At 41.3% G+C, this 13,796-nt stretch overlaps 1 protein-coding gene across 1 annotated transcript in view; it reads left to right on the forward strand.

Annotated features, from left to right (window-relative positions):
* Positions 1 to 1,776: 1,776 nt before the first annotated feature.
* The window catches only part of acap3a (ArfGAP with coiled-coil, ankyrin repeat and PH domains 3a), an 87,092-nt gene continuing 75,072 nt past the window's right edge, over positions 1,777 to 13,796 (forward strand). The window contains exon 1 of the mRNA XM_079239006.1: positions 1,777 to 1,915. Coding sequence (XP_079095132.1) covers positions 1,869 to 1,915 — 47 coding nt within the window. The 5' untranslated portion in view covers positions 1,777 to 1,868. The remainder of the gene's footprint in view (positions 1,916 to 13,796) is intronic.

The following is a 13,796-nucleotide window of genomic DNA, read 5'->3' on the forward strand; positions in this document are numbered from 1 at the left end:
TGTCCTGAGCTGCAGCTTCTTCAAAGCAGGAAAGAACAACGATTCCTGCAACGAAATCCCAAACAGCCACTCTCTCCGCTTTCCTGTTTCCTGTGAATTAACCATAACCTTTCTGGGGAAATCAAATAACTTCACTTTAGTGTCATTTAACAACTGCATGTAAAAATAAATTACAATCAGGTTATTTATCTATAAAAATCAAACAACTGGTCTCAGTGAATAAAACTTCAACTTGCAGTTGAATTGCTGGCTTGCACAGCAGTAAAACATGATGAAAATCCAGGGAAGAAGCTAAATAAATGAAGCCAGATTTTCTGCCTAAAGCTGAGAGGAATCAAAGAAAACAGTTCAGTTCTTCCAGTTTGAGTTTTGGTAAAAAATCAATTTAACATTTAAAATGATTTTGCATTTAAATCTTTATTTTTCATCATTTAGTAGAAAACAATTGAAAAATAATTAGTCAAATGAGACTCATTGTTTGTAGACGTTCAAATTAGTGTGACGTCATGTTGCATTCAGGTGTCACATGGAAATTCAAAGATGCAAGGCTTCAGTGTGTGAAAACTAACATTAAAACCATTGAACGTCTGAATTTGACGTGAAAAAGTAGGATGATTTATTTACATTGTATAACACTACCTGAGCGATACCTCTAGAGATACTTATAAATGAAAACAAGTCTTACGTTTGTAATAAGCTACATAACGTAATATCTTTGGCTCTATTTTCAAAATATGGATTAATCTTGAGAAAATATTATAATTTCCTTTTTAAAAAGTACTGAAACCTTTATTCGCCTGTTTTGCAGTTTGGGAGAGCAAAATTTCCAGTGACTATAAAGAATCTTACAGGTTTGTGGAGAAAAAAACTGAGCTGTCTTCAGCGCGTGGTTTGGGTATTTGTCATGAAAAGTGTTTAAAGTTTTCACCATTTAACTATGATTGCCAAATCATAAATTATATAATAAATCATGTGTTTAAAAAACCAAACATTTATTCTTATTTTTATTGTTTCAATTGAATTAAAGCTCATAAAAATGTTTTCAGTTGCTTTTTTTCTTTGTGTGAACCTGAAAAATAGCCTCACATAATGTGGGCCTTGTTGATTTGAAGCTCATTTTGGTTGCAGTATCTTGGTTTGTGTGTGTTTGTGGGGTTTTTGATATAAGTAAATCTGGCAATTATTATTTAAAGTTGTCTCATTAATTTCAATATATTATAGCGATTTGTTTTACATTTTATTTAAATAATAGCTACAAAAAGTCTTAACTAAAGCATTTCATTACATAGATTCAAGGTTTTTTCTTCTTTTAAAAAGACATGTACAGTCATCCTCAGATTTATTCTGTTCCTCTCAGTCAGACTTCTGCACCTGCTGACAGGTATTTTGTCCCACTGTTCAACAGAAAAGTCCTCTAATTTGTCCAGGACCGAATTATTTGTTTGTTTGTTTGTTTTTTCCTTCAAGCCATTTAAATTAAAAAAAAAAAAAAGTTTTATATCAATAAATTGTAATTTAGCTAATTTTAGTCATTGTTCCTTTCATTTAGTCTCCAGTTGTTTGAGTGACTGTTGTAAATTCAGCCTTTATTTTTAAAGAAAGGGGATTGATAAATTTAAGGACGACTGTACACTTCTTTCACTTTGCAGACGTGATTCTGTAAAGTCCGAGTTTATTGTGAGTACGTGAAGGCAGCAGAGAGCGCTGCTCGGACTGAAGCGGCTGCGACGCGTCAGAGCTGCGCGTGAGTCAAACAGCTGCAGGAGACGGACGGAGTCGTCGTGTCGGATACTTCCATCCCCACTTTTACCCACTCAGGAGATGAAATCCGTGTTTTGAGCGCGTGAGAAACTTCGGTTCTTTCCAACATGACGGTGGATTTTGAAGACTGCATTAAAGATTCTCCCCGGTTCAGGTAAGAAGACGTAAAACTCCCCAAACCTGATGGTCTGCTTTAACTGTTGAACGCCTCGTTTCTCCTCAGGCTTTCTGGTAACACATGCGGTGTCTTTACTTGTTGTTTTCTTCTTCTGCTGCTGGAGCTTGGACGTATTGATTGATCAGTACTTGGATGGATCAGTCAGATTGGTGCTGAGGAGCTGCAGTCACATGGACACTTTCCAGCACCACAGTGTGACTTCTTAAAGATTTACCCCCCTCTTCTGTCAGCTGCAGTGCCAGCATATCTATCTATCTATCTATCTATCTATCTATCTATCTATCATCTCGTTTTTGAGGATATCTGGAAATTATGATGCTTTCTTCAAGTCTGAACTCTGCATGTAAATGAGCTCCTTTCCAGTGATCCATACAGATAATAATACTTGAAGCAACCAGTTAAGACATAGAAAAGCAGCATCTCTTCATCAGCCTTCACACAAACAGTAAACAAGCTGCTGATGAGTTATCTGTCAGAGATAATCGTTGGATTGTTTCGTTACTGACGCGCTGTGATTAATCATGGGAAACTGAGGATTTCCACACAGACTGTGGCAAATCCTGTGCAGCTCAGCAAAGGTTACATAAATAAGACAGGAATTTTCTACACCGGCATCACAACCTGCTTCTCTGATCCTGCGGTGGGAGCTCTGATGTTCTGGCTGTGAGGGGGGAACTGGGGGGATGCACTTGAACTAAACCCTCTGTATTTTTCATTCCGAGCATTTTATTCTTTTCCTCTTGTCTTGTGTCTTTCCTTCTGCTTGAACATTTTCCTTCATTTTTTTTTTCATCCAAACAGACAGACATCTTTGACATCTGTTAAACTGGTCTCGATCAATAGCTCTCCGGGCTTTCTGAAGGGTTTTTAAAGCTCTTTGGACGTTGGACCTGGTGTTGTGTTGACACATGAGAGACAACTTAGCAAAGAATCAATTTTAAATGGGATCTTTTGGCTCTTTGTCAGCTTGGCTCTTGTTCTTACAGCTGTAAGAAATGCCAAAGATCACAGCCTGACAGACAAACTGGCGTTTGGCGTATCTTTAGAAAACATGCCTATCTCCAGCGGATAAGCACTGTATAAAAAGGATGTGCTGAATAAAGACCTGGCATAGAACCTGAGAGGTGCACCCGGACCCTCAGTCGATCTGTCTACTGTTCACTGAAGCATCATCAGAAATCGACTCCATGGAAGAGAAGTAATTATTAAGGAAGAGAGACCAAGAGAAAAGCCTGAGAGATGCCAAATGACACAAAAACTAAACCTAAAGTGAGGGAAACAGGCCTGACGGAGAATTAATCCTCCCCAGAGTCCAGACTTTTACCTTATTTAAGCAGCATCTTGATGGAGAACAGAAAACCAGGCAGTCATTGTCCAAAGAGCTTTGAGAAGTCCTTCAAGAAGCCTGCAGAAGTATTCCTGAAGACTTCACAGAGAAGCACAGCTAAACTTTGGCAGATTTTCCTAGCAAGGTGCCATGGTGACGACTTATTCTGCAGCCAGTTTGCATCCTGTCTCTTCTCTGAGCTCCGCCCAGCCTGTAAAAGTCAGAGAGATGTTGACTTTTTCCTTTTCTCTCTTCCTCCAGTAATGTCCTTTTGCATCTCTTTGAAGGAGAATCAAAACCGCCAGTGTGTTAATATCATAGACTGTAGATAAAAGATGGGCGGAGCCTCCGTGACGTCACCCGTAGGTTTCTGAAGAGCTGAATTGAAACTCGGTGGGCGGGTCCTACCATCGCCATCATGGTAGCATCATGTGTGTTGTCTCACCCGGAAAATACAAATATGGGCAAAGAGGTGTAGCTGAGAGGGGGGCTGTGAGCGTCATGGTGGATGATTGACATCAAGCGAACTCTGAGCTTTCTGTAGCTAAGAGCTAACCTGGAGCTAACAGGAGCTAACCAGCTAATGGAGGTAAGCGGGCTAAAGCTAAGTCACGTTGTTAACCGGCTAAAAACTGCGGTTGTTCTACGTTCTTACTTGAAGCGGGAGATCGGGTATCTGTCAATCAAAAGGACACGCCCCTAAATATGCCAAATTTTTAGATTAAATTACTTTTAAATGGGCAACTTCGAAAAAAATTCACTTCCGCCACAGTTGTCATGAAGGTAAACCTGACCTATTAAACCTAAAATGGATTTTTGAACCAGGCTGTAAACATGTTTATTTCTGCTGTGAAGTTGGTCTTTTTAACATGGGAGTCTATGGGGATTCACTCTGTTTTGCAGCCCCTAGTGGATGAAGAGGGAACTGCAGTTTTATCCACTTCTGCACAGGCTTCACTTTTAACCACCAGAGGTGGCTGCTTGGTTGATATCCACTTGCTGGTGTGTGTGTACAGTAAAACTACCAGCCTATCCGGGTACGTATGCACCATAAAGCTGCTCAGACTAAATATCAACTTTCCAGCTTGTTAAAATTCTGCCTCATATCCTGCATGTCCATACCTGTTCCACCTGTTTTTAACAGATTTCCTCACCAAATTACAGCTTTTCTTATCAGTGTATGGAGAAATAAGAGGTGGGTTGAGGCTTTCAGAGCAGGGAACACTCAGCCGGTACCTTCAGACCATAACGGGTTGAATATTTTTATTACTTGTGTGTTCCTGCTGATAAAATCTCTGCTTTGAAAATCAAAGACTTCCACATTCAGCAGCAGTACTTTAACGACTGCCACCTGCAGCTGGAGGACGGCTCCCTCGGCGGACCCCGTCCTTGTTTTATATGCTAAGCAGCGCGGCAAAGGCCAGAACGAGACAAGCAGAATATTAAAGAGCAGACCGCCTCATTATTTCGAGCTCTGAGATGCCTCACTGTGTCTGTGTGTCATTAACGGGTGGATGGAGTCGTCTCCTATCTGCAAATGATACATGAAAGCAGGCCTCCCGGTGTCGAGCAGCTAGACACAGATGCTCTTATGAGTACGCCTTCCTCCATCTTCCACTAAGTTGGGTCTTTTCTCTGCTGCCCAGAATGTTTAAGTGACTAGAAGAGATTGCTGAAAGCAGCAAAGTAAACGCCTGCTCCAGCAGCCGTTGAAGCCTTGAAGAGCTTGTTTTCAGAGAGCGTTCTTTCAGCTCTTTTGTGCAGCTGAAAATGGTGCTGCAGCACGTTGTGTTATGTAACAAGCCCGGAGGTGGGTGACTGGAAGGAAGCTGGAAAATCCGGGCTTTTCGCTGTTATCATTGGCATGACACTCCGCAGTTTTCCCACGCATTGTAAAATCATGCAGGAAATCAGGTGAGCGCTGCTGTCTGACATGTGGCTTCTCCTCGAGGCTCAGACCACTTACTGACGGATCGCCCGAGGAGCCAAACAGTAGATGCTTTATTTTAGCTTCGTAAAAGTAGCACGACTGAACATATAGCAGCAGTCTGAAACATATCTTACATGCACGTTTCTGTACATTAAGGTACAAAACAGGACTATTTGATTTGCAGCAAAAACTAATAACGCATATGAATGAATTGTGTTCAGATGTTTAACATGTACCAGGGTGCAATAATCAAACCATAAATAATCAATTTAGTAAAAACTATATTGTATATTAATCCATTTTTATCAAATTGAGTCACATCTTGACTAAAAAGATGGCAATTTAAAGGTAAAAATATAAAAAGTAATATTTGATATATTCCATTAGAACTGATGCAGATTTAGAAAATGGATTTAAAAAAATCCTTTTTTTTTTTTTTTAAATTCTTAATGTCATGAACCATGTATGATCTGTTAAAGGTTAATGTAAAAATTCAAGCCTGTAAAACTGATCATGCAACGACACCCCGAGTACCCCTCCACTCCCGCGTTTATTATTTTAGCTCCATTGTTCTGCAGTGACTTTAACATGCTCACGATGTGTTTTGCAGGTGTTGGATTCAAACTGTATCGGTAGATAATCCGTATCGGTAAATGATTAAAGACTGGAATCGGCAGAGGGGAGCAAAACGGTGGAGAAGCAGTCCTGCACGTTGGTTTGTCGGGTTGTAATGTTTTGATCAAGATGTGATGAAGATTCAAAATATGCCGATACACGGCTGGATGATATGACCAAAGTCTCATATCCCGATACAGCTCATTTTATATCCCCATAACGATATAAAATGTTTGTGTAATGTTGTGTCAGTCATCAGTTATGTGTCAGATGTTGCTAGGCAACGGCAGCAGTGATCTCCTTCCATCAGGAGGAATTATGGCCGTATGACGTTTTACAGGTAAATACCTGTTGCAGCGTTTGGAGTTTATTATGAGCTTTCGCCTCCACTTGATGCTGCTTTTGCTCGTTGACTCTATTCTTTATTCTGTATTCTTTATCCTGATTCCTGACAGGTGATAAAATGAGTTAGTTGTGTCGGAGTCCGTTGTTGGGACTGTGAGCTAGTCTGTTGTCGGCTCCACGTCGGTCTTTTTATATCCGAACTGCATCCATGTGACAGAAATTTCCGCTCTTTTAGAAACAAGCTCATCGGTTTGGGTTGGCTGGTCATCTGTTAGTGAATTATCCTGCTCTGAAACATGTCTTGCTCCATGTTTGTTTATATATTGCAGCCTGCATGACGTAAAGCGTACTTAAAATACTGCAGTAAAGCACCTTATTGTGGCGTAAACGATAGAGCCTCGTATGAAACGAGACATTTTCTGTTGTCTAAAGGATATATATCGTCATGTCGCCTAGCCCTATGCTGGTATCGACTCAATTTCATGATGATGACATCACATGCGGATTCAACACAGTAGCATTATTCATATTAAACAACAACCAGGAGCTAAATATTAAAGTCTAATTTTTATTTCTGGGTTAATCAAACATTTAATGGGAAAAAAAACAGTTTCTAATGAAAATGTTGGATTAAACCAGACTTTCCTAGTCGACATGCCGAAACGCGTCTTTGTTTGCATCCAGAACAAAGTAGAAAAATCTAAATTTCTATGGTTTTAGAACAAGCTGCATCCTTCACTCAACGCGCTACAAGTTTAAGATTACGCAATGACAGGTTCTCAGAGTTTCCATAGCAACAACACAAGTCCACAGAGAGGGGACGGCTTCAAGCTTGATGTGGATTTCCAAATTAACATATATTTGGTGTATTTTGTTTGGATATTACTTGTTTTTTTTTTTATCCAAATCACTTCGTCTTGGAGACTTTGTGACACTGATTATAAAAAAACTTCTGTTTGAACTTCTATTCATGCTCATTAGGAAGTAAAAAAAAAACAACATTAAACATGGTCATTGTGGTGCACACTGCCTCAGATTCCAGTCTGCAGGTCTTAACCAAAGATTTATGCCCGAACACCTGACTCCTGAGCAGCATGTCTGACACAGACATGGTGTTGTCTGAACCCACCATGACTGCTTCCCCACAACGTGATGATTTCATGGCGGCCTGAGGAAGCCGCGTGTTTCAGTGTCTGATGCCTCAGACAGATGTGTCACTGCACATCTGTGTGGGTGTGCTGCGATCACATGGAGCAAATTCCGCCTCAGTGTTTGTGTTTGCTGTGGTGCAACACGACCATCTTCTCCCTACAGACGTGAGAATTTGACGCCACGCTTCTGGTGGATCTTCTTCGGTTGGGTATCTGTGCTTCCAGAGCCTGAAAGCTTTGTGCTCTCGGCGTGAACTTGGCGGGATTTTCGGCGTCCCTGCATGCCCGTTCCTCTGAGCTTCGGCAGAATGTGACCATTGTCCAGTGAGTCTGTAACTTCCGCTGGGAGACAGGCTCTCTTCTCTGTGACTGAATGGCCCGGGGCAGAGAGCCTTCCCATGCGGACAGCTGGGGGCGGAGAGCTGCAGCAGCGCCGCCGTCATGATGAAGGGCTTCTCATTGACTCGCATAGCGGAGCAGAAGATCCCAGACAGGCGGGGCAATCCAAGGCCACTGACCTGTGGCAGTCACTGCTTTTCAATCCCAAGCATCTTTGAGAAAAAAACCGGAGGGATGGATTTATGACATGAAGCTGGACTCCAGGGGGAAGGAGGGGCGCATGTCAAGGATGCCTCAAATGGAGGAAAGACATATTTGGGCATTTAAATGAGCCTAGTGGACAATAAAGTTTTAGTCAAAAGCTAAGTCTGCTAAGTTGTTACACAGTGTAGCTTAAAATTAGTCACAATTATTAGAGGCAAAACATATATATAAAATAAATGTTCCAATTCTTAAATTACAGAGTTATAAAGAAAATCTTTAATGAAATAAATATTACTCGCGAGTACAGCTGGGCAGTCTGCCTTAAACTTCACTTCATGGTATTTTTCAATAATGTCGCCAATGTCACGATATGTAACACTTATTTTTCATGTACGACTCGGTGTTAAAGCACAACTACATAAGTTTCCAACTTTAAAATTCTAAGTCGCTGATATCTGTGTTGCCCTGTTGTTTGTCTGCTGCCTCCTAAGGCTCAAAAAATACACTTGATAGCAGCTGATCGCAGCTTTTTGCTTGATAGCACAAGCTAGCAACTGGATATCAATCCATTTGAGTTAAGTGCAATGTTAAACCAAACTTCTAACAGAATTTCCAACTCAATCACACTGAAACCTCCAGACTGCCCTGACTTGAAATCGCTGCAGGTTTTGCTTTATATATGTGTCACATGACAGCAACTGAATGTTAACGTACTGTTCATTTTAAACATGCAACATGCAGATTTAAAAAAAAATACGCAAGAGGGCGTTATCGGAGGAAGAGAGTAAAAGAAAAGGATAGAGCACGAGATAAGACGATTCCACATCAGACTGACTTTTATTTGTTTGAGAGTGCTGAGAGAAGATACAGGACGCAAGATGGATTCCGAATGAGCCAGGATTGAAAGTTACAGAAGTCTTTAAAGTTACAAATGAGTTTAAAGTTAATGAGGTGAGTTTGAGTGCCAAGAGAGGTGAACCAGTATGGACCCTTGAGAAAGGGCCTTAGCCCCACCAGCAGAGATCAAATGCAAAATAAACAATTAAATGAATAAACAAAGGTTAAATACCATCTCTTTGTGGTGTGTGCAGCTAAATGTTGGTTAAAAATGACTTTACTGATGTTTTACATCTCAGCTTGTTTGGAATTGGGGTTGTTGGTTCAGACATTCTTCGTACTTTAAAGCATATTTTCAGTAAATCTTTAACGTCATCTTTAACGCAACATAATTTTCGGTAAACAGTTGTTTGGTGCACATCCGACCGTTTTAAAACCAAATATCTCCATGACAACAGATACAGCTCTCCTTTTCTGCATTCTTCATGTTCAACCTCAGTATCTGCCACAGCTTCATTTTATGAACGTTCTTTGTCTGTTTTCCTCCCTAAATGTCTCCAGTAACACAGATGTTCTGCTGCTGCATCTTTAGAGGTGCAGCAGTGAAAAATGTCCCCAGTTTCTCGCTGCGTCACGTTCCCAAAGGTGCCTATAGTAAAAGACAAAAACGGGCTTTTAGTTTGAACCGGTTGAAACTCCATCTGTCTAAAATGTTTAGAAATAATTTAGATTTTGTAGTGAAATAATAGTTGCTATTTTAACTAAATCAAAGTAATATTTGTGTAAATAAATAAAAATCATGGCAGAAAACATAAGGGGATGCTATTATATTTTTATCAGGATTGATGTAAACATAAAATATTAAAGGTCTTTGGTGTATAAAAGTTTTTCCCCACATTTTGTTGACAAAATAATGATTAAAATAAGCAAATATGACTCAATTTAATGCTAAATAATTCAGCCTTTCCTTGTTGGTAGTCTCGGCTGCTTAGACATGACGGAAAAGAGTCCATATATTAGTAGTTTTTGTTTTAATAGTACTAAATTGCAATAATTATGTATTTTTAAGAAATAAGTTGCCATTTTACAGAAACTTCTCATTATATGAATCAATAATGAGCTGAAGTGATGTTTGCATATCTGAATCTTGTTTTTTGATGCTAAGAACTAGAACGGTTGCCATTAAACACACCCCAATGGGTCACTAAATTGCACTAAACTAGCGGTGATGCAGAGAACATGCTACGTTTGACCTGAATTTCGGGAGTCTCCATGACGAATCTCTGTTTGCAGATGTGACGGATCGTCTTTGTTTCTGCAGGATCTGCATCTCCAGCTGCAAGGAGCTGGAAGGGATTTTCTTCCTACGAGGAGGTCTTGTTGTTTCTGCTCTATTTCAGACTGACCTCCTTCCATCTTGAATCTGTGTCAGTGGTCCTTCTGTTCAGCCGAGGGTGCTTCTCTTGGGGCCGTGACACCGTCCAGCCAAAGGGGGGGGAGACGGGTCATCATTATATCCGATAAAACGCTATGTATCATTCATTTGCACGGCCTCTCTTGGTTTATATTAAGCATCGCTCTCATAAGGTCCTGTTCAGCATCAGTTTAATAATAAATGTTATTAGGCATCATATAATGTCCGTCCCCCCCTCCCCCCCCCCCCCTCTATGAGTCTGTTTTAATTCTCGTGTGTGTACTTTATTTAATGACTAATGGCTGCACATCAGGCTTTTCCAGCCTGTTGTGCAGGATGCTGGTGAGCTTGCAGGTAATGAAAGTGACGTGGATTAAGTCGGCACAATGCATCTGAACGGTTGCGTGTCTTAATCAGGGATTGACCCACATTTGTCGGCTTTGGTGGACGGTAAGGTGTCACACCTGCAGGCTGAACATCCAGTCCTTGTCATCCTGATGTGAAGGTGTGCAAACAGATCTACTGATACCTAAAGCAATGTGACGGCGTTGGTGCCCTCCCGCCGAGCAGGCGCAGCATCATCTATTATCTTTTTTTTTTTAATACCAGATCAGGGCTTTTTTCCCAGTTTGGAGCCTCTGAGATCACTGCAGAGCGTTGAGCTGCAGGAAGCTTGTTGTCTCGCCATGATAAATTTAAAATAAAATTTATACAAATACAAAAAGCAGATGTGTAAAAGTTGGCCCACTGGTCCACTTTGAAGTTGATGATATGTGCTTTTCTAATTGGTGTTAAATAATTTATTGGGTTGGTCGCAAACATTTCTCCCGGCGGTGGGTAATTAATAAGCAGGCCTCCATTTTCTCATGTACATTATAATTCCCAGGATGAGGGACACAGCAGGTGGTCGACTTTCAGGGGGTTTGTTTAAATTAAAACATTAAAAAAAACAGAAAAACTCTTTTTTTTTTTTCTTCTTAAGTCAAAAGGAAGAAATGGTTAACAAGTCATGAGCTTTTATTTGGGATTTTTCATGGAGACATTTTACATGATGTAGAAGTTCTCCGCTGGGTTTGCACTGTGTTGACGGCAGTCCCTTACCATTTTCATCACCATGGGTTCCATCCATCCATCCAACTATTCATCAATCCATCTATCCATCCATCCAACTATTCGTCCATCCATCCATCCTTTCAACTATCCATCCATCCGTCCATTGTTGACATTGTAATTTGACCTGCTGGCACCACATGCAGGACATGACAGATAATTATGTATTTTGCTCAGTCCCTGTGGTCGGGGCTTATTGGGTGGGTTGGTGGGGGGTCAGGGCATGGTCCGTGTTTTTAAATCCCATGTCTTGGATACATGTTGATACTTTCGCCCCAACTCCATCAGCTGTTCATTAAAACTACTGGTTCAGCTTTGCATCAGTAAAAATATGAAGTGTCAGCTTTCTGCTTTTCCGCATTAAATCCTTACCTTTATAAAAAAAAAAAAAAAAAAAAAGGAATCCTTTTATTGGTCCCGGGATGGTTTCTATGATCTCCAGCAGATAACGTCATGCAGAAGATAGTTGGTACTCTGACTGGAGAAAATATTTTATGTAACTTGGAGACGTGCAGAGTTTGTAAATTTATATTCCACTTCCCTCCAAAAAAAGGTCTTTCTTGACTCAGCAACAAGCCAAAAAGTCAAACAGTTTTACCTCTTTTACAAAGTGTTTCATAAGGTGAACCTTTTCTCACGTTCTGCTTCCTGGAAGCTAATAGACGGTTTGCGTAAAATGAATTCCTGTTGAAACAGCGTGGAATACAGAGATGATGTCACCCTTTTTGCGCTTTTTGTACTGAGGGAGGCAGTTCGCTGCAGCAGTCCTGGCTGCCCCCCCCCCCCCCCCCCCCCCCGCGCCCCACACCCCCCCGCGCCCCACACCCCCCTTCCCATTTTACTTTAATGAATAGCAAGAGGTTTCACATGCTGTACAAAGAGTCATGCAAAGCAAGGCGCTGCATAGCCAACATGGCCCTGATCTGCTGCTATGGAACATCCTGAAAGGTAGCTCATGCTAATCAATGTGGCAACCAAACACCGCAGCTGCTGCTTTCTAACGTGAAGCATGCTGTGATGCAGACACTGATTGAGCGAGTTGTAGTAAGTTTGCATCAGTATTCCTTGCACACCCCAAGCGGGGGAGTTGGGAAAACAAAAGCTGGACCAGTGAACGCAGCGTCTCACACATACTGAGGAGATTTTAACGCTGATAATTCCGTCCTTAGAAGTGAGACTGAGCAGAAGTTTAGCATTTGTTTTTCCTAGCAGATTGGATTACGGTAATGGAAGCTGAACATCTGATCTCAATTTTTAAGGGCTGTTGAGATCAGATTTCTTGTTCTGTTTGTAGCAGAAAATCTACTTTTCCCTTGATATGCAGGAGAAGGGCTCCAATTTGGCCAGAAACGAGTCAGATCATGTGTTTCGACACAGGACAGCAAAGGAAGAAACATCTTGATTTCCAGAAAGAGAGAAGCAGTGAGAACAGGTTGCAGATATTCCCTCTCTTCCCACCGACCCATCTCAGCAGCTGCAGTAAAACACCATGAAGGGGGAGCAGAGATACCTGATATCACCTGTTCCATTCCTACAAATATCTAACCAGCCAATCACATGATTGAAACTCTGCATTTAGTCATGTAGACATGATGAAGACGATTGCTGAAGTTCAAACTGAGAATCAGAACGAGGAAGAAAAGAGATTTAAGTGACTTTGAATGTGGTCTGAGTATTTACTGGGATTTTCACACAGAACCATCTCCAGTGTTTACAAAGAAGAAAAAATATCCAGCAGTTTGTCTGGACCAGAATGTCTTGCTGATGTCAGAGGAGACTGGGCAGACTGGTTGGAGATGATGGGAAGGCAACAGGAAGTCCAGTAAGCACTGGTTCCATCCAAGACATGCAGAACATCATCTCTGAACACACAACCCGTCCAGCCTGGAAGCAGATGGTCTCTAGCAGCAGAAGACCACACCGGGTTCCCTCCTAGCAGTAAGAACAGGAAACTGAGGCTACAATTCACACAGACTCACCAGAACTGGACAATAGAAGATTGAGAAACTGGTCTGATGCAGCATGTGGCAGAGCTGAACTCATCCCAGCTGGTTTACTGAACCTGACAGAGTTTACTGAACTCCAGTGGCCTCCACTGTCATCTGATCTTATCTATTAGATCAGTGGATGTATTTATGCGGAGCACTTAATCCAATCGAACGTCCAGTCAGAGTGAAAGTGCGTCATGTAAACACCCCAGCTGATCCGATCGGCTTGATTGTGGGACAGAGATTCTCATCATGATGTGGGAGATTTTCATTGTGGACTGATGGACCTGTTTAGAACTCTATTGTCAATCAAAGTTGTCAGATGTTTATCGGCCGTTTTTTCCCCTCCGTTGTGATCCTGTTTGACTCAACTAACAGGTCACACGGTAAGAAATCTCACTTCAAGTAACAGCACAACCTTTACCAGGCAGCAAAACACAAACCATGGCAACATCAACGCGTGAAAATGTTTGAACTCGAGCCTGACACCTTCTGTCAAACGCATCTAATCAGTTTTAACCAAGCGGTGAAAAGTGAAGCCTATGCGGAAGTGAAGAAAACTGCAGTTACCCCCTTCATCCACTAGGGGCTCCAAAA

Source organism: Telmatherina bonti (assembly GCF_933228915.1).
Source record: "Telmatherina bonti genome assembly, chromosome: 4".
Taxonomy (NCBI): Eukaryota; Metazoa; Chordata; class Actinopteri; order Atheriniformes; family Telmatherinidae; genus Telmatherina; species Telmatherina bonti.